The following is a 21,144-nucleotide window of genomic DNA, read 5'->3' as shown; positions in this document are numbered from 1 at the left end:
GTTTTTTTAACAATAAATGCAATGTAAAATAGTATATACAGTAATAAGTTTGTCTAGCTGCAGAACTTGAATGAACGAGACAAAAGTAAAGACAATTATGCTTAAAATGAACACAAATACATATTTTAAAACATATCAAAAGGTATATCATTGTACTGTTGAGTACTAACAAAGCACCATTTAAATACGAAGTCTTCAAAGTGAACATTTAAGTGAACATTATAATAGGAAATGAAATAGGGGCGAAAATGGATTGTGATAGTCAAAGGATTGGGGCATAGGAAATCAAAGATGATACGTACAGCAGACACGAAATATATGATATTCAAGTGAATACAGTAAGAAAACTGGTTTGTAGATCGGCTGAAAACAAACTGTACACAAAGGAGAAGCGTAGTCATGTGTTCATTTAGAATTCGCAATAGCACAAGCTCTATAATATAGTAAAAATATGATTTTTGTAAAAAAGATGTTTAAATAAAAAGTGAAACTTCTTAAAACACTTCGTCATTTGAAACGTATGAACTTAAAATATTTAAGAAAATATAAAACAAATATAGAAAAAAATACCGTTATGTTATACATGCGTGTCATCTTTATGTTGCCAAAACTCAAAATATAGATATATGATTATCCAAAGACTAAACTACCACAAAGTTAAGTAAAAACTATATTATGTCATGACCTAACAATTAAACGCTTGGTGCATCCTTTAGACTGGCCACCAGACCCTAAGTTATTGATACGACTTTCCTTTCTCAACAGTTCTTTACTAGATTATCTCCCCCTAGTTTGAAACATATTTGAGACATATCGCAGAGACAAAAATATTCAAACCATTTTAGTGATTTCTGTCAATATTCTAGAGACTGGTGGCCAGTCTATGCATCCTCACGCTTACTCATAATGACAAATGTCTAGAGCTTATGTCAGTGAACTTTCACTTTTAAATCGTTAATTCCCAACAATAACGTTCATACAAACGACCTATGAAACAATGGAAAAATAATCCGACTTTCTATTGTATGTTCACCCAAACACATAAATAAATGTTTCTTCGTTTTCCTTCATAGTAAGAGTCAACCGATAAGTTAGGTCCAAACTTATTTAGAATTTTCTGGTTAAAGAAATACCGGCATTTTATATGCTGATATATGGTGTGTTATTTTTGTGAAAGACACTCAAAACAATCTGTGTCTCATGGAACACTTACGAATAATAATATATAAAAAATAAAGTTAGGCAATGACATGTACAATTACATCAGTCCTATCAATGTTATAAAAAAACTAAATTTACTATAAAACAATCTAAATATAGGCAGTGTACTATAAAAATGTCCATTGATTTACAAATGTAACGGATACAAAAACATTATACAATGAGCAATATCTTGAAAAAGCCTGAATTCCATAACGATAAAAAATTGCAGAGTCAGCATATTTATCACAGTTCTCCCTCATAAAATAGCCCTGAAACAAAACAAAACAATCGTAAGGTTTGTAAATGTAAATGGGAAATATATAATAAGTCAGATTTATGATAAATACTCAAACTCCGCTTTAATCCTTTGATACATCGTATACCGTGTGTAACTTTAACAATGTGCATCTACGACGGAACAGAGAGTTCGGTACACAGAACAAAGTGTTCAGTGCATAGAACAGAGAGTTCGGTACACAGAACAAAGTGTTCAGTACATAGAACAGAGTGGTTGGTACACAGAACAAAGTATTCAGTGCATAGAACAGAGAGTTCGGTACACAGAACAAAGTGTTCAGTGCATAGAACAGAGAGTTCGGTACACAGAACAAAGTGTTCAGTGCATAGAACAGAGTGGTTGGTACACTGAACACCGTGTTCGGTACACAGAACAGTGTTCGGTAAAAAACAAAGTGTTCAGTACTTAGAACAGAGTGTTCGGTACGCAGAACACGGTGTTCGATACAAACATTACACCTATTTTACTTACAACAGGACCAACACGGACAGCTCCAATTGAGTTATATTTGTATATGAAACTTCCCATCAGACATCCCCAAGCTTATCAATGTTTGGTATACTGAACGACTTTCTTGTCTAGGACATATTGTCATCATTAGGATTTTAGCGACGGATTTCTACGTTTACAGCAGTAATTAATAAACCCAATAAACCGTAAAATCGGGGAAGAAATTATAAGGAAGTCTTAAGGTCGATACCGTGACCGCATGTACACATGTTTACAATTCTGCTCCAAGTCAGACAAACTGTACGTCGTGTGGTTTAATGTCAAAACCTGGATCTATTCTAGATTCTCTCAATAAAATGCATTTGACGTAGAATCGTAAAGCGTTTTTCGTCTAAGAAGAAGATAACGTGGTTTTTTTAACTCGCCTACTACCAGATACTTAAAATGAGCTTCCGTTGAACATTTCACATTACATTTGTTGAAATTGCTTTACTATTTGATATTCTAGTATTATTACATCTGTTATAACCCAATATAACACAAAAATCATGATCCGGTGTTCAAGTGTAGAAAAGGCAAAGCCATATACATTATTACCGCCTTCGAACAGAATTTATATGGGCTTGGCTTGTCATTGCATTCACTTGGCAATAAACATTATTATGTTCACAAATATCAATAACATTTGTTGTACTGGATAATGAAAAGAAACAAAATAAAGTTATGGTGATAATAATTGCAAACGAATAGACCTCATAAGTATCCTCTGATACAAGTCGCTGTTGTACGGCAGTGGAGACTCGGTACGAGTCGTAGGGGAAACAACTCCAGCAGAGTTGTCAACACGAATGGATGAAATAAAAAAAAATCCAGGGGAAAACACAAATAACAACTTATCAAAACAATTCATGTAGATCCTAAATGTATCATATTCTGAAAATATTAAAACGTTAAACGAAAAATAAATGTCATTTTAACTCGAATTATCCTATAATCATTTGATATTTAACGATCGTTAATGTATTAAAGTTGGACGTTGCTGTTAATATCCAACCACAGTTTGTATATATTGTATTCCCCAAGTTATTTTTTTTTTAAATATCAAAATATCTGTAACGAATGCAATCGCATATGAAGGCATGAAAACACCGAAGGGTTTTAGCACATAATACTTAAGCTATATTTATAGTTGATATTTTGTTTACATGTTCATATAGCAACATGTCACGAAAATACAATATCAGAAGGTACTTGTAACGAATTAAAAACTTCTTGTAGAATTAACCGTGTTATCAGAACTCTATTGGGGTTACCGGATTGTATTTATAAAGGTTTGAAAATTAAACCAAAGGAATTTAAAGAATAAGATTTTGCAATGCTGTGAACAATGTTGTTCTTGTTCAACATTTAATATAATCATTTATTGGTTTACATAAGTATGATATGGGGACACATGGTGATACATTATATTCTAAAATAATTAAATATATAAAACCTGTAAACGAATATTTAAATTTTATTTTATTTAAGAACTCCCCCCCACTTAAAGTAACTTTTTTGAATGGATGTGTAAATGAATGGATGTGTAAACAATGATTGTATATATGTAATTAATGTGAAAATGGTGGAAGGGCATAATTAAAATAATTAATTAAAATATGGAAATTGATATGGAAGTCCTTCTGTGAAAGGAAAAACATTGTTATTTTACATGCATATATTGAATAAATTAAAAAAAAACCAAACAAAAACAAAAACAAACAAAAACAAAAACAAAAAGTATGATATGGGGACATTTTCTAATTTAGACTGACCCCCAGACTGAGTCTCACTGTCAAACTTACCTGCAATACTGGCTGTCATAAAACAAGCCACGTTGCCAGCGATCATGGCCGTGACGACCAGACGAGATAGATCTCCTTTCCTATTGGGCGCCATGGCTCCTAATGCACCCAGCATGATTCCCATGGAGGAAATATTGGAAAACCCACATAGAGCATATGTAGAAATGACAACGGCTCGATCCTGTGATGGAACAAAACACACAAAGTAATGAGCACCGTCTAGACTTTCTGACACTTTATTGTTGGTCGGTTGGTTAATTGGGCATGACATCATAACAGCTCAGGTCTTTTAAGGATGGCGGTTTCCCTGTATGAAATGTGCTAGGTATGTGAATGTATATATGTTTAGGGAGGCTGTGGTATATATATATATTTTTTTGTTCTCTGTGGAATAGTGCTATCTCACTGCAGCATGCTGCTAAAGACACTGAACAGCACACTCCCACCAGGTCATATTACTGTCACACTTAATTTCTTCTGAGCGCTAAACAGATGCAGAAACCACATCCATAATAGACTAAGGTATGTCTCGGCAAGGGGAAAGAACTCAGAACGTCCTTACATACGCCATTCCTCAACTTAAGGCCAAAAATTAATCGATACCAAGAGAGAAGTTAGGAAAAGGAATATCAGTTTAATAGAAAGAAGAGAAAAATGAAAACTGTCATTTACGACCACGCAACGTAGGACACAGGTATAAAGTGGATACGAGAAACGATGTGTCCTATATGACGTAGTATTTTGACTTTTGTTAACGTAACTGAACATTCGGTCGCCTTTGTCCTGCGTCACTCAGCATTAGGATATCTGTCCTACTTAGTTGAACATAAGGATATCTGTCCTACTTAATTAAACGTAAGGATATCTGTCCTACTTAATTGAACGTAAGGATATCTGTCCTACATCGCGTAGCATTAGGACATCTGCCCTACTTACCGTCATGACGCCTTTAGTTAGAGTAACGTTGATATCCTCATACACGATGTCCCACTTGTTATAGTGCCAGGCCCCGGTGTGGTTGACTTCACCCCACATCAATGTGTTTGTGGTAGTGCCATTCAGTCCTTCGTACCAAGTTAGATTCTTGGCGTTATTGACGTAGGTGGACAGTTCGCCGTAGGCCACGAACTCGTTTAGGAAGGTTTTAATGCCAATGAGTTCGGCCACTTTACGACAGTCGGACCCTACTGGTACTCCCATCATAGCGGCCACAGGGTAAAACACATAGGAACAGATGAACTGGGGACACACAACAAAGGATTTGATGGTAGATACATTGTTCACATTTTGTCAAACAAGGATCTTCGATATTTAGTGTATGTACAATGTTATAAGAAAACGCTGAAATATACACATTCGCATTGAACAGAAAACGTTTCAGAAACAGGACAAAAATAACTTTTTAGAGCAACAGAAATCTTTAAGACGAATCGGTAATATGCAGATGTTTGTTTTACTGAAAAATCCTTGCTCTCCACTTAATAATCTGAATATGTGGGACACTTGAATAACTTTAGATTATGACATTAACATGTAAGAAATTATGCTCGGGTCGACATTAAAAACAGAATTCGTCAACAGAGTACAATTTAAGTCTTCATTCATAAGATCAACAGATAAAAAAGGCATCAACCCATCCGTCCATTCCTTAAGATGCAGACATGATAGTCTAGAGTGCTCACCTGAAATGACAATTTTTCAAAGTCTGGTTCCTCTAACCCCACACGTGACCCGAACCAGTCAAGCGTAGCATTGATAAACTCCAACACGGCAATGAAAGCGATAAGATTGGCTGCGATATTGCCGATAAGTTTGACGGACTGTGATGCGCCATTGGAAGCTGCTTCGATAACGTTTCTCTCAGGACTGTTAAAACAATCAGTTTACAAATAACAAATATGTGTGAGGAAAGTTCAAACTAGAAAACAATGTGATAGTTATACAATGCAGCTGAAATACTTTGTCAGTATACTATCTAAACCATACCCCTTGCACCCTTGGAATGTGACCTGGAAATGTTTCTTTGTATATTGTATCCACAAGCTATTGTCAACTTTTTTTATTTTATTAGTTTAACGTCTTATTAACAGCCAGGGTCATGTAAGGACGTGCCAGCTTTGTTGATGGGGGAAAGCCGGAGAACCAGGAGAAAACCCACCGACCAGCGGTCAGTACCTGGCAACTACTCCACATGGGATTCGAACCCGCATCCAAGAGGTGGAGGGCTTGTGGTTATATGTCGGAACATCTTGACCTCTCGGCCACCGCGGCCCCATTTCAATTAGTGCTGTTATTTATTATTACAAGAAGTGCACATTTATCTCTTTATATAGTTGTCCAAAATTATTGCTTATATGTATTTATTATTTCCCGTCACTTATTCTTATTATACTTATATAAAATTGTGATTCTATATGTATCAATTAAAACAATACCCAATAATAATAAAACAATAATAGTTTATATACTGCCATCTGATATACGAGATACTAAGAGAAAAGCAACAAAATATTTGAACAAATTTCACTTTAGTGCATTATTCGTTTTAAGTGTCGCTTGTTATATATATTACTACATCATGAATATTACATTTTTGATGTATCCATGTGTAATGCTATTGAGTCTAAAACACAATTTGTTGTCACTGAACCCATATCACTCTGTAAAACATATTGTACTGTACCGTTCATTTAGTACAACCCTTGCAAGGTAATGATTTCGAGCTTTAGTACCAACCTTTACACAGTTTATAGTACAACACTTGCATTCAGAAGTTACTGATTTTGAATTTTGATTAATAAGAGACTACCGACCTTTGTTCCATATTATACACCTTCTCCGGGTCGGACTTGCCTTCTTCCGTTTCTGGACAAATAAGTTTGGACATAGCTAAAGCAGCAGGAGCAGACATGACAGAGGCGGATATCAAGTGGTTAGCTGGTACCTGAATTAGAGAAAAGGGTCACAGGGCATATGTAATATTGGTTTTCTAAATTTTGCAGCTCAGAGAATGAATGTAGATAATATCATAAACCTCAAGATTCAAATTTAGGATGTCACAGATTGCAATTTAAATATCAACAAGGTCATAGGTCATCGTAGGCAAATCCGATATGTAATTCATTATTCAGAGAGATAATATGTAGCAATTTGGCCATTTTAGGACATCCACAAGATTATGGATTTTAATGCATGTATTTAATTTTAGTTGATAATTGATAACACTTGTTTATAGATATTCACTATTAAGTAGAATAAAGTTTTTTCGATGTCACTTTTGGAATGATCATAATAAAATCACCAAGCATACTTACATCTATAGCTATATAGGCCGCCATAACACTTCCTGCTATTGTGGCGAAACCTCCAGTCAAGACAGCATGTAACTCGGAATTGGTCATATCCTTCAGGAAGGGCCGAATTAACAAAGGTGCCTCGCTCTGAAAAAAGTGGCAGCATTTTTATTACACTTTGCCAATGAAATTTTCGACTTTAAGCAAAGGAATTAATAAATAATCACATAATACTGTTTTACATGTAGCATTAACCTGATGCAGAAGTTGTACTAGATATTATTTATTTCATTTACTGAATTATCAAATATCTGTTTAGAACATAAGGTTTAATATAAAGCTATACAAAGCAAATAAAGATCTTGGTTTAACTAAGTCTGTTCGATGAAACTATGCCATAGATTCCCACTCTATCGGATAAATGGCTTATTACACATGTATTATTACCTGTCCAATGGAGATACCAGATGTGACCTTACCTGTCCGATGAAGATGCCAGACTTGGCCTTACATGTGCGATGAAATGTCAGATCTGACCTTATATGTCCGATAAATATGCGGCAAAATGCCAGGTTTTACCTTACCTGTTGGATGAAGATGCCAGATCTGACCTTACCTGTCCGATGAAGATGCCAGATCTGACCTTACCTGTCCGATGAAGATACAAGACTTTTCGATGAAATGCTTCATTCATTTCAATATGCAATGGAGGTTCCCACTCTATCTGACGACTGGCTTATTTAGCATATATTAGTACCTGTCCGATGAAGATGCCAACCTTGGCCTTACCTGTCCGATGAAGATGCCAGATCTGACCTTACCTGTCCACTGAAAAAGCCAGATCTGACCTTACCTGTCCGATGAAGATGCCAGATCTGACCTTACCAGTCCGAAGAAAATGCCAGATCTGACCTTACCTGTCCGATGAAGATGCCAGATCTGACCTTACCTGTCCGATGAAAATGCCAGATCTGACCTTACCTGTCCGATGAAGATGCCAGATCTGACCTTACCTGTCCAATGAAGATGCCAGATCTGACCTTACCTGTCCAATGAAGATTCCAGATCTGACCTTACCTGTCCAATGAAAATGCCAGATCTGACCTTACCTGTCCAATGAAGATGCCAGATCTGACCTTACCTGTCCAATGAAATGCCAGATCTGACCTTACCTGTCCGATGAAGATGCCAGATCTGACCTTACCTGTCCGATGAAGATGCCAGATCTAACCTTACATGTCCGATGAAGATGCCAGATCTGACATTACATGTCCGATGAAGATGTCAGGCTTGACCTTACCTGTTCGATGAAGATGCCAAACTTGACCTTACCTGTCCGATGAAGATGCCAGACTTGACCTTACCTGTCCGATGAAGATGTTGCCGGCGGCGTTTAGGGACTCTGTGGGTGAGGTGCCCATGGACCAGGACATAAACCGGGCTATGTACCGTATGATAAACTGCATCACACCAATATAGTACAGGACAGATACTGCCGTACTGAAGAACACGATCACAGTAAGAACCTGCAATAAAACATCACAATACAGTGGATAACAAAATCTTAATCCTGATTTCAAATTAACGAAACAATGGAAAATATAAACAAGACATTAACTACATGACAGTTAGAAAAACACAATGCGCCTTAATGATAAAACATTCAAACAAACCAACACAAGTGCTCTCGGCGTGAGTATTTTGTACTGGCATATTACAGAGTTGCGGGTTGGTATTAATTGTGACGTCATGTGTTTGCGAGCGTAACGTCATACTTTTCGGTGAAAAAGATGTGAATTGCGATCAACAATAATGATGTAACAATTGATGCCTACCCGTAAGGGAGCTAACTCTGTAATAGGCAAAGACGGAATACTGTAGGTCAATGTTTGGTTGAGTTAAATATTAATTATAACAGATATCGTACGATGAAACATCCAATTAGTCCAACATCATATCAAATAATAAAACAAGATAAATCCAATTTATGTCAGCTTTTAAATGTAATTCAAATGAACGCGTTAAAATCAACCTTAATTAACGTTTGTTTTGAAACTAATTATGTTTCTTTAAAAGCAACGACAGAAAACATTTTGAATAACCTAATGTTCTTATAGATATATTTCAGACTTCCAATTGCACATTGAGATGGCACAAGAATGATTATAAATATAATATTCTGACATTTGTATTTATTATTTTTAAATTGATCAATGTAGCAAATTTGCAGGCAAACCTTAAAAGCGAAGAAATGGTCTGTGTATTTTTCTCCAAAAACAAAGATGGCGCCTTTGTCCGAGTAAGCCAGGAACTCGGACACACGTGCGCCCAGCCACTGGAAGGCCTGGTAACCGAACGGCCATCTTAGGATCAGAAGGGCAAAGAAAAACTGGAGTACAAGTCCCCAAAACACCGGACGCCACTTTACCTGTTGGTGTGAAAGTGAATTATACTCAGCAACAACCGAGGACAAGACTATGTTTACATTGTTCTTAAACCAATGAATACCGCTTGGTTCAGTAAATGACAACATCGAGAGCATGTAGCCTGGAAGTATGTGATTATTATCAAGTTGTTTTGGAGCTGTCAAAATGAAGTTAAACAGGAGGAGTTAAAACCATTCCATATACTCCGAGGGTATCAATATATAAGAGGTGATTCCTACGATGCTTTCAAAACTGTCATTACTACATTGTGTTCCAATTTTTATATTTTAATATTCCTTATTCTGGTCATACGATTTGTTTGGATGAAGATCCTCCAAACAAGCGCCAAAAACAAAATAACAGAACCGCATACGGCTTCACGTATTGAGGTTGAGCAAAATATTATACTTACCTTAGCTGGATTTCGGGAACATATGAAGAAAAGGAATATAAAGAAGGCGAGTCCTGTCAGACTGACGAGGTTCTCTGTGGTGTTAATAGCGACTTCAGCAATAATGTATATAATAATGAAGAGGACAACAGCAACGACAATGGCGATGTATGCTCTGAAATAAGCATGGAGGTCAAGTTCTTAAGTGATTGTGAAAATTCATATTGATATTCGACACAATTTCACATCAAAGGAGTGATATCAAGTTGGGACGTTTTACAGCCACTTAAAAGCAAAATATTTTACATGGAGATACTTTATGGTTAGTTGCATATTATATGCTATTCAGATCATCCGATTTTTATGGGCAAATGACAATTGCAGAGGTCAAACAAAAATTGATGTTTTCATTGTTAAGTTCTTATTTACTATATATTAGAGATGAAATGTAAAGATTTTTGCTTATTGAAAAATTAAAGTAGGTCACAGTGACCTAGTCAAGCATTTTTTTCTATATTAATGTCAAAATATTAATGATTTGGCGTAAAACATTCAGTCACAGCGATTTGATAAATGGAGATTGGTGTTAGCCCTGCACGTGGATCCTGAAATTACCTGATGAAGATGATTTTACATCCTAGGGTCACATGGACTGGGTGACGGGGATAACTAGGCGATATTTAGTTAATGGTATCGTATCTCAACTAAGCATATTTTGGTTTATAATGCTAAAATAGAATTAATGTTTAACTATATCACTGTCGCCTACTTCAGTTCTTAACTTTTTCTAAAAAAAAAGCAAAAACGTCAGGAAATAGCATGTCTACTCTTATATTTATTAATAATCTATAAGGACCTAAACAATGAAAACATCTACTTTTTTCTTTTTCTCCATCCTTTGAGCTTTGACCTCTCAAATTATCATGCGCCCGTAAAAGATATGTGTTTTAACATACAATATACAGCTGACCCTAAGCTTATAACTGAGTGACCGTAAAACGGCCCAAAGTGATACCCCTTCTTCAGTCATAAATATAGAGTAAAAGTATGTTAAACTGACATATATCTACTTGACCAATGGCGTCCATGGCTCATTAGGTATACGGATATATACTGATAATGGTAGCGTTCAACAATAAATATATGATGCTCTAAATATTTTGAATAATTTTGAATACACTCACATAAATAGGTTATTAAAGTTCTTAAACATGTGTGCACTATTTAAATGATGAAACATATTTAGGAGGTAGAGGATACTATCCAGAACTATAGTCCTACCATCAACATTAACAAAAATTAATATCTTGACAACAATACCTCCTGCCATACAGAATGATACAACTTTAGCTATTGGCAATCAAATCAAGTCATGAACGTACATTTGACTAATTCTGCTGTGAGACAAAGCCTAGTAAAAGCAAAAGTGGAGTCATGCAGATATAAAAACCAGTAACTAAATGCTCCTACTAAGTATTATAATCAAGATATGATGATCTCAAGAGCAGATCGTGTGTGTATGCTCCAGTCACCCTTTAAACCGAATCAGACAGCGTTTTGTAATAATCTTCAAAATGCCTATCCCTTCTTTATGTTTGCTACATTGTGTGTATACGTACATTTTGGCGAGCTTCTCTTTCTTTTCCTCATCCCACGGCATATCAGGACATTTTAACTTATTGCCCAGTTGTTTCGATAAGAAGTGCCAACAAAGACCGATCACGAAGAGAATAGTACAGACCAGAAGTCGGATGGAACCCTCGTCTCCAAATTTCTCGTGCGCCATAGCAAATCCGAAATAGATAAAGTACAACACGATAAGTATGACGTAAATGCATGTCCATATGACGTCACTGTGCGATTTATAAGTAGTCCGCACGGTCGTCTGGAGGTTGTAAACAAATCCAGAGTTCTCTTCCATCGTAACGTCAGGTGGCGGGAGGCCATTTGCATTTTTGTTCGCATTCTGTAAATCAATTTCTTCCAATAAGTTTAATGATGATAATTCACTTTTGATTAAGACATATCTATCATGTATGTGTTTGTGTGTGTAATAAAATAACGTCCTATTAGCAGCCAGGGTCATGCAAGAACGGCCTTCCATGTATGTGGTATGTTGCGTGTATGAAGTGCGGGTGCTTGTTTTCGGAGACTGCGGTAATATATTTGTGTAATATTGTGTCTTCTTGTATAGTGAAACTCTTGTTTCCTTTTTATAGTACTATATCACTGAAGCATGCCGCCGAAGACACTAAGCAACACACCCCACCCGGTCACATTATACTGACAAGGAGGAACTAGTCGTCCTACTCATTATATGTTGGGTGCTAAACGAAGAAAGTTTTTTAGGAAGAGAAAAGATAATATCCTCAATTTAGCCGCCTTTTACGGTCATGCTATAGCGACAGAAGTTATTTTTCTAGCGCTCTACCTGCATGGATACTGTGTGCACTTAAACCGTAATACGTTAATATATTGATGTATGATCGATGTGAAATGGGTGATAGTCGACAATCCCAGATGTTAGAATTACGGCGTGCTTGTCAGTCTCTTAATACCTCAGTTCTTAATGAGACAAACGAAATAATTTAATTAATAATTCTATCAGCCCATATAGGAGAATATGGCGTATTCGTTTGTAACGTTAATTGGCGACATAAAGGCGTAATGATTTCACAGGGGAAAAATAAGAGTCCCAAAATTTTTTTTGAAGATAGTATTAATAGCAGATTGGAATATATGGTTGCTATGGTTATAGTTCTATGTGATGAAGACCTAACATAGACTACTGAGTGTACTGTCTTCAGAAATCGTTTCCATAACCTAAACTAGAATCATGTCAGTATAACACGAAAGCCACTCTTACTTGCAGGATAAAACGTTAAAGTATTTAAAAACTGACAATTAGCTGTGACCCAGTTCAAACAGAAGGGGATAAAAGGCATGTTATGTTCTGTGGTTTCCTCTCGTGGGACTAACATGGTTTACAACCTTGTCAATGGGAACCCTACGGTGAGATACGTACATCTTTGTTAGAAGCTGACTCGTCTCCTAAATCTAGGGCGACATTGTCCACGCCGACACTGCTGCCAATGGCCGAGTCCTTATCATTTTCTAAAGGCTTTACCGTCTTAAGCTGGATCCCGTCTGTAGACATGTTTATACACAGCTGTAAAACAAATAAACATTATCTACCTTTACACAGTAAGGATTAAATCGGAATACGCAATAAGTACATCAGACAGAGGACGAGGAATATCCATTGTAATGATCTTCCCTTTAAATTGTAATATCGAAATTTAGGTATTATTCCTCTAAACACCAGTCTTGATTGGGTGTTTGATAAAAGGACGCGGATTGGTTATATACCGGAGACCGTAACTTTGGTTTTATAAGTTAAAACGGTCTATTGATACCAGGGTCATTTGAGGACGTGCCAGGTTTGTTGGTAGAGTAAAGCCGAGGAACCTAGAGAAAAACCACCGACCAGCGGTCAGTACCTGGCAATTGCCCCACATGGGATTTGAACTCGCGACCCAGAGGTGGAGGGTTTGTGGTAATATATATCGGAACATCTTTACCACTCGGCCACCACGGCCCCCGCGCGAGCCTAACAGTTGGTGACGTATAGACACGTTCCCGTGGGTACAGCCATGACAGTTGTTATTCACTAAATACTGTTTATATAAATAGAGGTTACACAATGAGTGGTTGTTGAGTATCTAATTTATTCCACGCTAGTGAGTTATTTTTTAAAAGTTACAAGAGACACGAGTTTAAGCGAGTGTCTTCTGTAACTATTGAAAAATAACTTACGAGTGTGGAGTAAATTCAATATTCAACAACAACGAGTAGTGTTACCTGTTTCTAACACAATTATATTCGTTTTAGCCGATAAAATACGTGGGGATACGGTAATGTGTATTTACCGAAATATGCAAATAAGGTGTAGTATTATTTTCATCAGCAAAAAAACACTAATTATTATTCAAAAGTCATCGTTTGATAAATAATCAATCGATATCAAATTCTTCTAATTGAGAACATCTTTAGGGTTAAATAATATTCATTTAACGTCTAAATTGAGTTCAAATTTTCATAGTTGTTTCCAGAAAATAAAACTAAATGTTGCACTACATGTATACATGTAAAAGCATTCGCACGACACGGCATCGTCAATTCCCGACAGATAATCATCAAGCCATTACAATCAAGATCACCCAGTTCGTTTCATACGTGTTAAATCTACGAAACTCGTCAGTAAAATTCTTGTCCGTCAATATGTATAATTGTATGAAAACGTAACGTATTTTGACACAACGACCACGACGCACACACATTCCAACAGCAGTTTTGGCTGTCACGCGGCGGTCACAATATATAATGACGTCATTTGATTATTGATGACGTTGACAATGATGACCAAAAACTGAGAAAGACGTAGTTCGGTCCAAGTTCACCGTGTCAGCCATTCAGAATGTGTACAGAGTTTATACCACGTGTGGTATAAAAAAATTGTTAATCAACAGCTGCAGTGTTTATCAAATGTCCTGAGAGTTGAATAACATCGCCTTTTGTGGTAGAAACCTGAATATAAGTTCTATGTTAATGAGATATAACAAAGAATAATGTAAATTACATTACATAGCTATCCATTCGGGTTAAACCCTATAAATATCTTTAAGGTATAGGCGACTGGTTTGGTGATATTTACGTCCTATCAACATCCAGGTCATCCAGGGTCATGTAAGGACGGCCTCCCATGAATGCCATGTATGTCATGTAAGGACGGCCTCCCATGTATGCCATGTATGTCATGTGAGGACGGCCTCCCGTGTATGCCGTGTGTAGCGTGTATGTGGTGCGCGGTGCGTACATGGGAGACTGTGGTATGTTCGTTGATATAGCCGATCAGACGTAACTTTACTAATGGCATCGGATTTTTTTTCACATCTTAATCATGTGCACCGTGCATACTACATTGGCGTAATAAAGTCAAGGCCGAAACACAAAGAGTCATGCCCCAAAACAAGTTGATTAATATAGAAGTCTCGCTAGACTTCATCATTGTCATATATACCCAGATGACCCTGAATGTCACAACCCACCAATACCTGTTCACGATAAACAAATTCTCACTATCCTAACATTTTTATTGTGCTCTCGGGTACTCGTTACCTTCGAGGTTCACATGAAAGGCCTAACAGGAGGATCGGCGTAACTACCAACATAACGCAATGTTGTCACACAAAGATGGCATTCAGAACGTATATTATACAGGAAATTACACGGCAGCATTCAACATGTAAATTTAACAGACGGAGAGCAGACATCCGGTACACTTAGTTCAGATTTCTATAGTGATATGTTACTATACGTTAATAAAAAAATGTTCTGCATTGTATTATTGCAGACAGGACGTTTGTGTGTCAAGGTGACCGCGTCTTTATTTTGCACAACCAGAGACTATTCATGTATCGCATAAACCCATTTTAATTCTGCAGTTTATATGTTAAACTAGTTAAATTCTATGCTACATGACCAAAGCTAGCGATTATAAGGGCGCAGACTTTCGTTCCCGAAGGGAGGGAACGAAGTGCGAAGCACTTCTAAGGTAACACATACACGAAAATATAAGAAAAACACAATCCTCAAAATTCAATCCTACACAGTGACAGCTTCAGTTTGCCGCCGCCATTTTTTATACATATGGGGAGTGGAATCATGGGTATTCACTATAGATATGACGCCTTGATGTAACCTCATGATATAATTGAACGGTTCATACGCTTTAATGATCTGACAAACGTAATCTGCATCAGACAGAAGATCGGTACTATCGCTCTTTATTTGCAAACGTTCAAGTGATTTAGACAACCCTCCAATAATCAGCTGAACAAAAAGGAATATCTGTTACGGAAATAAAAAAAAATCGTTCTTTAAGGAGGGTTTCCTTCTCAAATGCGGGTTTTGGGACAAGGATAGAGTGTGAATATATGACAAAAAATAAACAGAAATAATGAAACTTCATTTACAAAAATGCATATGTCATGTTGTAGACAATGTTTCATTGTGAATGTCTTATGTTATCACATACTTTTTTTTTTTAGAAATAATCTTAAATATATGTTACAATGCTCAATTTCCATGACAGATTATGTATATAGTCCTCGATTCAGATATTGCCAATGCGATCTCTGACTTGTAAATTGCGACGAAGCACATACATGTATGTACAATTGGAATTTTCAATTCAAATGATGTTGTTCATTTTTTTTCTTGTGACGAGCATTATCAGTCCAAAAAGAAAACAAAATGGCGTAAGCATTTGTAACGTCACTTCTGGTTGGCTGAGATAACAGCGTAATGATTTCATAGAAAAAAGTCCCGAAGTGAATTCGATAAATTGTTAATTGGTGATGTTATGGAGATATGGGCCTAACACAACAATCTAACTGCACATTCATCAGACGACGTTTTGCGGTTTATTTAGAATACACTCATAATGTGTGTGGTATATCTCCGTATTCAGAACCACAATATTAAATGAGTATTTTTTTCATTATTATGTAAAAGATGTGATTGAATAAAGAGGATTATGACTTGGTGATAAACGTTTAAATACGTCTGGAGGAAACCAACAAGGATATAAACAAAGCCCGGCATTGCATTAACCACCACTAAAGGAATGTAGTATACACCAAGTCCGACAGGACTTTGTCAATCAGGCAAAAATTATTTGAAGACGAATGGGCTGAATAACAAATCAACTTTATGTTGTATGTAGGTTTGCAAACAAGTCAAAGATGGGGTTGTTATGGATACTATGGCGTCCAAATAAAAATTCTTGTTACAAGCAAAAATTAATTAGGTATACTTAACCTTCGTAATTAAATTAGGACGATTTGACGACACCTATTTAACTCTAGTTACAATACCATGGTGACAAATTGTCCAACTCAATGTCAATGTCAAGTCAAAAGTCGATCGAAGACAGCAGTCTCTATAGAATGATACTAGGGACTGTGTCCTACAGGTAGGGGTGTTAGAATTAATGGTGTGTTTATTGCATGATATAATAACAGGCGACTAGATTTTGATTTTATTTTTGCCATTCTTCTTAGCTGACTTTTCTGCCTTATGTCTCCCATGACAATAACACCGACCCGCATGACATTGAAGAAGGTTTTGGGTTCTGCCCCTTTGCACAGATACATCTTTATCGCTAAATAAAAATGGTAGTTTTATATAGTTTCTGCTCCTGCTTAGCACTCAGCATAGGGCGCCTGGTTTTGGCGTTAGGGTTTAAAGGCGACATGGATATACATGTAGTATTATGGAATGAGCAAGAGTTCCACTATTACAAAAAAAAGACATAACAAAAATAGTCCGCAGTCGCCCAAAACATACGGACATTTTACACATATCAAGCTCATTGAACCAAACTAAAACAAGCCATTTGTAAAGCCTACAGGCACAATCCCTAATTAAGACAACCTTCCTCGGGAACATTGATGACTGTGCCTTGAAGAGTAGTGATATGACAGTCCAGGATAGTGTTTACGTGACCTCCACCACATCTTAACACGGCCAATGATTTTTTTTTCTAAACTATTATGACGTACTATTTATGAAATTAACATGTAACATTGTATAAACTGTGATAAACTTATGACAATATACATTATAACGACAAGTGACATATCGTACTCTTATGACCTCAATTTCGAACTAGTTCGTCAGGCATGTCTTTCCGAATGGAAACCAACATGGTGGATTGAGAAAAATTTTCGTGTATTCCAAAATCTGATCAATATGAATTACAAAAAATATTGTGTCCTAACGTCTTCATTTTACCGAATTCAAATTTCGCAATCCTTATTGATTTGTTGTGTTTGACCCCTCGGACGAAACAAAAGGACGTGGCAAAATCATGTTGATATCCTCATGTTGGATAATGTATGTATATCAAGTAACAGTTCTCCGTGTATTGTACGATGCATAGCTTAGGTAAGGTACACGTGTACTGTGATCTAGATCACCGTATACCATGGGGACGGGATAATAATGATATCTCGGTGGAGCCATCTTCTATTTCACTGTTATATTGACATACAATGTAAATGAAGCAATGACCGATATGGATGGCCGACAAAGGAGATAAATCAGACAGATTTGGGTCGTTTTATAAATAATAATTCTATCCCCATGGTTATCGAAATCATTATTGTTTTTTAGACGTTTTGAGTCGTTTTATCGTTATGATTCGATACTATAGTTATCGAAATTATTATAATTTCCTTTAGACGTTCTGAGTCGTTTAATAAGTAATAATTATGCCACCTTGGTTATCTAAATCATTACAATAATATCATTTAGACGTTGCTAATCATTTTAAAGTAATAATTCTTTCACCTTGGTTATCAAGAAATCATTATTGCTTCCTTTAGAAGTTCTGAATCGTTTTATAAGTAATAATTATATTACCATACTTAATGAAATCATTATAATGCCCATTAGACGTTTTTCTCCACAGTATACGTTGGATGTTGTTGCCAAGAATATCTGTAAAAGGCAACTAAATGTAGGATACTATCTTTGCTCTTCTTCCTAAGTGACTGTCTTTTTCCTAACGTCTCCCTTGACACCACCTCACTTTTGACCTTCTGTTGAGCGCTGACCCACGTGAGGTGGCTATAGACATACTTCAATGATGTAGCACTATGAAAATGGCAAGAGTTCCAGTATACAAGACAACACAACATGGTATATACCGTAGTCTTCCAAAAAATGATAAATATGATAAACAATACTAAACCAAGTATGCAATGTGGTGTGGTGTGTTAATGTCTATACAGTTGGAGGCTGTAATAGTGGGAATTGTATAGTGCTATCTCACTGAAGCATGCCGTCAGAGACACTTCCTAAATACATGCCTCACCCGGCCACAATATACTGGCAACAGACAAACTAGTCGTCCCGCTTCCTTTATGATAACCACAGTTAGAGCAGAAATTTAACTACCACTTTCATAGACTTTGGTGTGTCGTGACCATGAGACAAAACCAAGAGCCTTCCTCACAGACATGGGGCGGTGTCAAGAGAAACGTTAGAAAGATTATAATATGAAAGATAATATTCCAAGATTAGTCGCCTTTTATATAGGATCGATCTTCCAATGTGGTAGCATGTACAATATTTCATAGCAAAATTGGAAACATCAGGTGAGACAGCTACTTGTACTTTGGCCCTTTGATATACATCAAAACAATTGAATAACGATTCCCTGGTTGACTATGTGACTTCGAATTTGGGAGTTGCTGCATCTGTAATCTTCAAAGGAAGGCTCTGTAGACGATATATTTTATTTTATTCTCCTGATCTGCCTTCAGATTTGCTTTGAAACATTCCAGGGGGGTATATAACGTCAGTAATAGTAACATCATAAGTACCGAGGATGGACCAAAATAGCTCAAAGGGAGTATTTTATACTGGTCAACAAAATTCGACAATATCTAGATCCTCTCCGCAACAAATTGACAGTTACAGTAACTGATACAAAAGAGGTGTTACGCGTCTGACTAGAGCAAGGGGCCAAAGTTTCGGGACCAGTCCATATGTTGTTGATTTACCCTGTTACCCTAGATTTAAAATCCCATAAACCAGTTATATTGTCAACAATGTTGTTCTATAAATGCGCCTTTCCCATTCCACCCACACATAAACAGAACCTAACATGGTTGAGATCCTGTCATCAATACAGTATCGACAGTAAAATTTAACTGGTAGACGTTCCAGCTGAGGAACTTAGTAAACATTATTAAATCAATCTACCATGTTCACTAGTACTATGTGGGATAAACAGTGGTCTGTGTGGGGTAAACAGTGGTCAGGAATTGTGTCAGAGATGCGTCCTTGTCGACATGGTACAGGGACCTTGGAATTACTTATAGTCAGTGTTTTGTAACACCGTATTTTCGTCGAGGTGCTTGGTGAAAATCATAAAAAATTACCACATTTATATCCGTGTTTATCAATTGGCGGATAGAAGGGGAGGCAAGGGAGTGTGGGATAGATATCTCTTGATTTACTGGTAAATCTTTACGTAAACTGTACGATATACAGTGTATGAATGCATGTCTAAATAGAATATATATTCTAACTGAACTCAATATACCTGTGGTTTGTTTGGGTCTATATTAAATAATGCAATGATTCATCATATATATCGCTATACATACATAATTTATATATGATAGATCTAAACCAGCAAACACGTTTGAGTTTTCGTTATAGTTTATACATCTTCTACACATGTATCGATTCGCTTTATACCGTATATGAATAAAGATTTATTTGAATGACAAAAATCACATATATGACTGCAGAACCATGTCAGCCGTACTAATGTAGCACAGGTACACGGTCTAGGGGAGAATGGAGGGTGGGGTAAATTCGAAATAAGATCTTATGGTTTTTATCAGATACACTATGTATTAACGCAAACGTCAATTATTTGTAACTCTTCTAAAATTAAACGATCTCACGTCGGGTGTAAGTATTATAATTATATTTTTTGTGCACGTATACCTGATTGCATATAATTAGTTACAACTGTGATGGAAGCATGCAGTTTATCGTCACGGAATAGAGTAACACCAAACAGAATATATGCATGTTTCTCTAATAATGAATCTAGACATCAACACTTACCGGGTAGGCTGTTGTTCTCTGTCCACCTTTGTGCTTGAGCTTTGTATGTGTGTTCAGACAGTTAGTACTCACCTGTATATACTGAAAGAAATCTCTCGTCACGTGTCAATGAACACATAAAATTTAGCTTAACTTAATGTCGAGTGTGTAAAATCAACGCTGTATAGTATCACATTTAGGGATTTGACCTGCGAAAATCGTTCAGGAAAGTCTATTTAGTCTTTTATGGTGCTATTAAAATCGAACCAGGGTGGCACAGAAAGTCTAAATAAAAGGCACCGTTAGCTAGGGTTCACCCGTATCCGTTAGCTATGGTCTGTCACGTAGAACATAAACAAATGTACGGATGTTCTAAACTTTAGTTAATGTCCTTAATGTACTGGTTATATATGATAGGTCGTACTCACATGTAGGATGGCTGATTTCTGATATTTCGCCTTTCGGCTTTGTTCCTTGGCACGACAACCCGCCTAACTTTTAATGTCATATGCGAAAGAAATGACGGGCACATCAACGAGAAAAATCG

General features: G+C 36.5%; 1 protein-coding gene across 1 annotated transcript; it reads right to left on the bottom strand.

Annotated features, from left to right (window-relative positions):
* Window positions 1-260: 260 nt before the first annotated feature.
* LOC138314505 (uncharacterized transporter HI_0519-like) lies at window positions 261-20,734 on the bottom strand. Its single transcript, XM_069254865.1, has 12 exons — window positions 20,619-20,734; window positions 12,931-13,074; window positions 11,525-11,871; window positions 9,927-10,080; window positions 9,325-9,516; window positions 8,453-8,614; window positions 7,110-7,235; window positions 6,609-6,739; window positions 5,478-5,661; window positions 4,732-5,034; window positions 3,796-3,976; window positions 261-1,472 (listed from the first exon to the last, which is right to left on the bottom strand). The coding sequence occupies exons 2-12, from the start codon at window positions 13,060-13,062 to the stop codon at window positions 1,447-1,449; spliced, it is 1,938 nt and encodes a 645-aa protein (XP_069110966.1). The 5' UTR covers window positions 13,063-13,074; window positions 20,619-20,734; the 3' UTR covers window positions 261-1,446.
* Window positions 20,735-21,144: the final 410 nt, after the last annotated feature.

This window comes from Argopecten irradians, chromosome 2, assembly GCF_041381155.1.
Source record: "Argopecten irradians isolate NY chromosome 2, Ai_NY, whole genome shotgun sequence".
NCBI lineage: Eukaryota > Metazoa > Mollusca > Bivalvia > Pectinida > Pectinidae > Argopecten > Argopecten irradians.
This window is presented reverse-complemented; position numbering and strand designations above follow the sequence as displayed.

Bases quoted from the DNA above. Each gene is read 5' to 3' on its own strand.
- LOC138314505 (XM_069254865.1), bottom strand. From the start codon at position 13,062: ATGTCTACAGACGGGATCCAGCTTAAGACGGTAAAGCCTTTAGAAAAT. The intron at 7,236-8,452 runs GTAAGGTCAAGT...CACTTTTTTCAG, and splicing joins GCAACATCTTCATCGGACAG to AGCGAGGCACCTTTGTTAAT. The intron at 5,035-5,477 runs GTGAGCACTCTA...GTGTGTCCCCAG, and splicing joins TTGAAAAATTGTCATTTCAG to TTCATCTGTTCCTATGTGTT.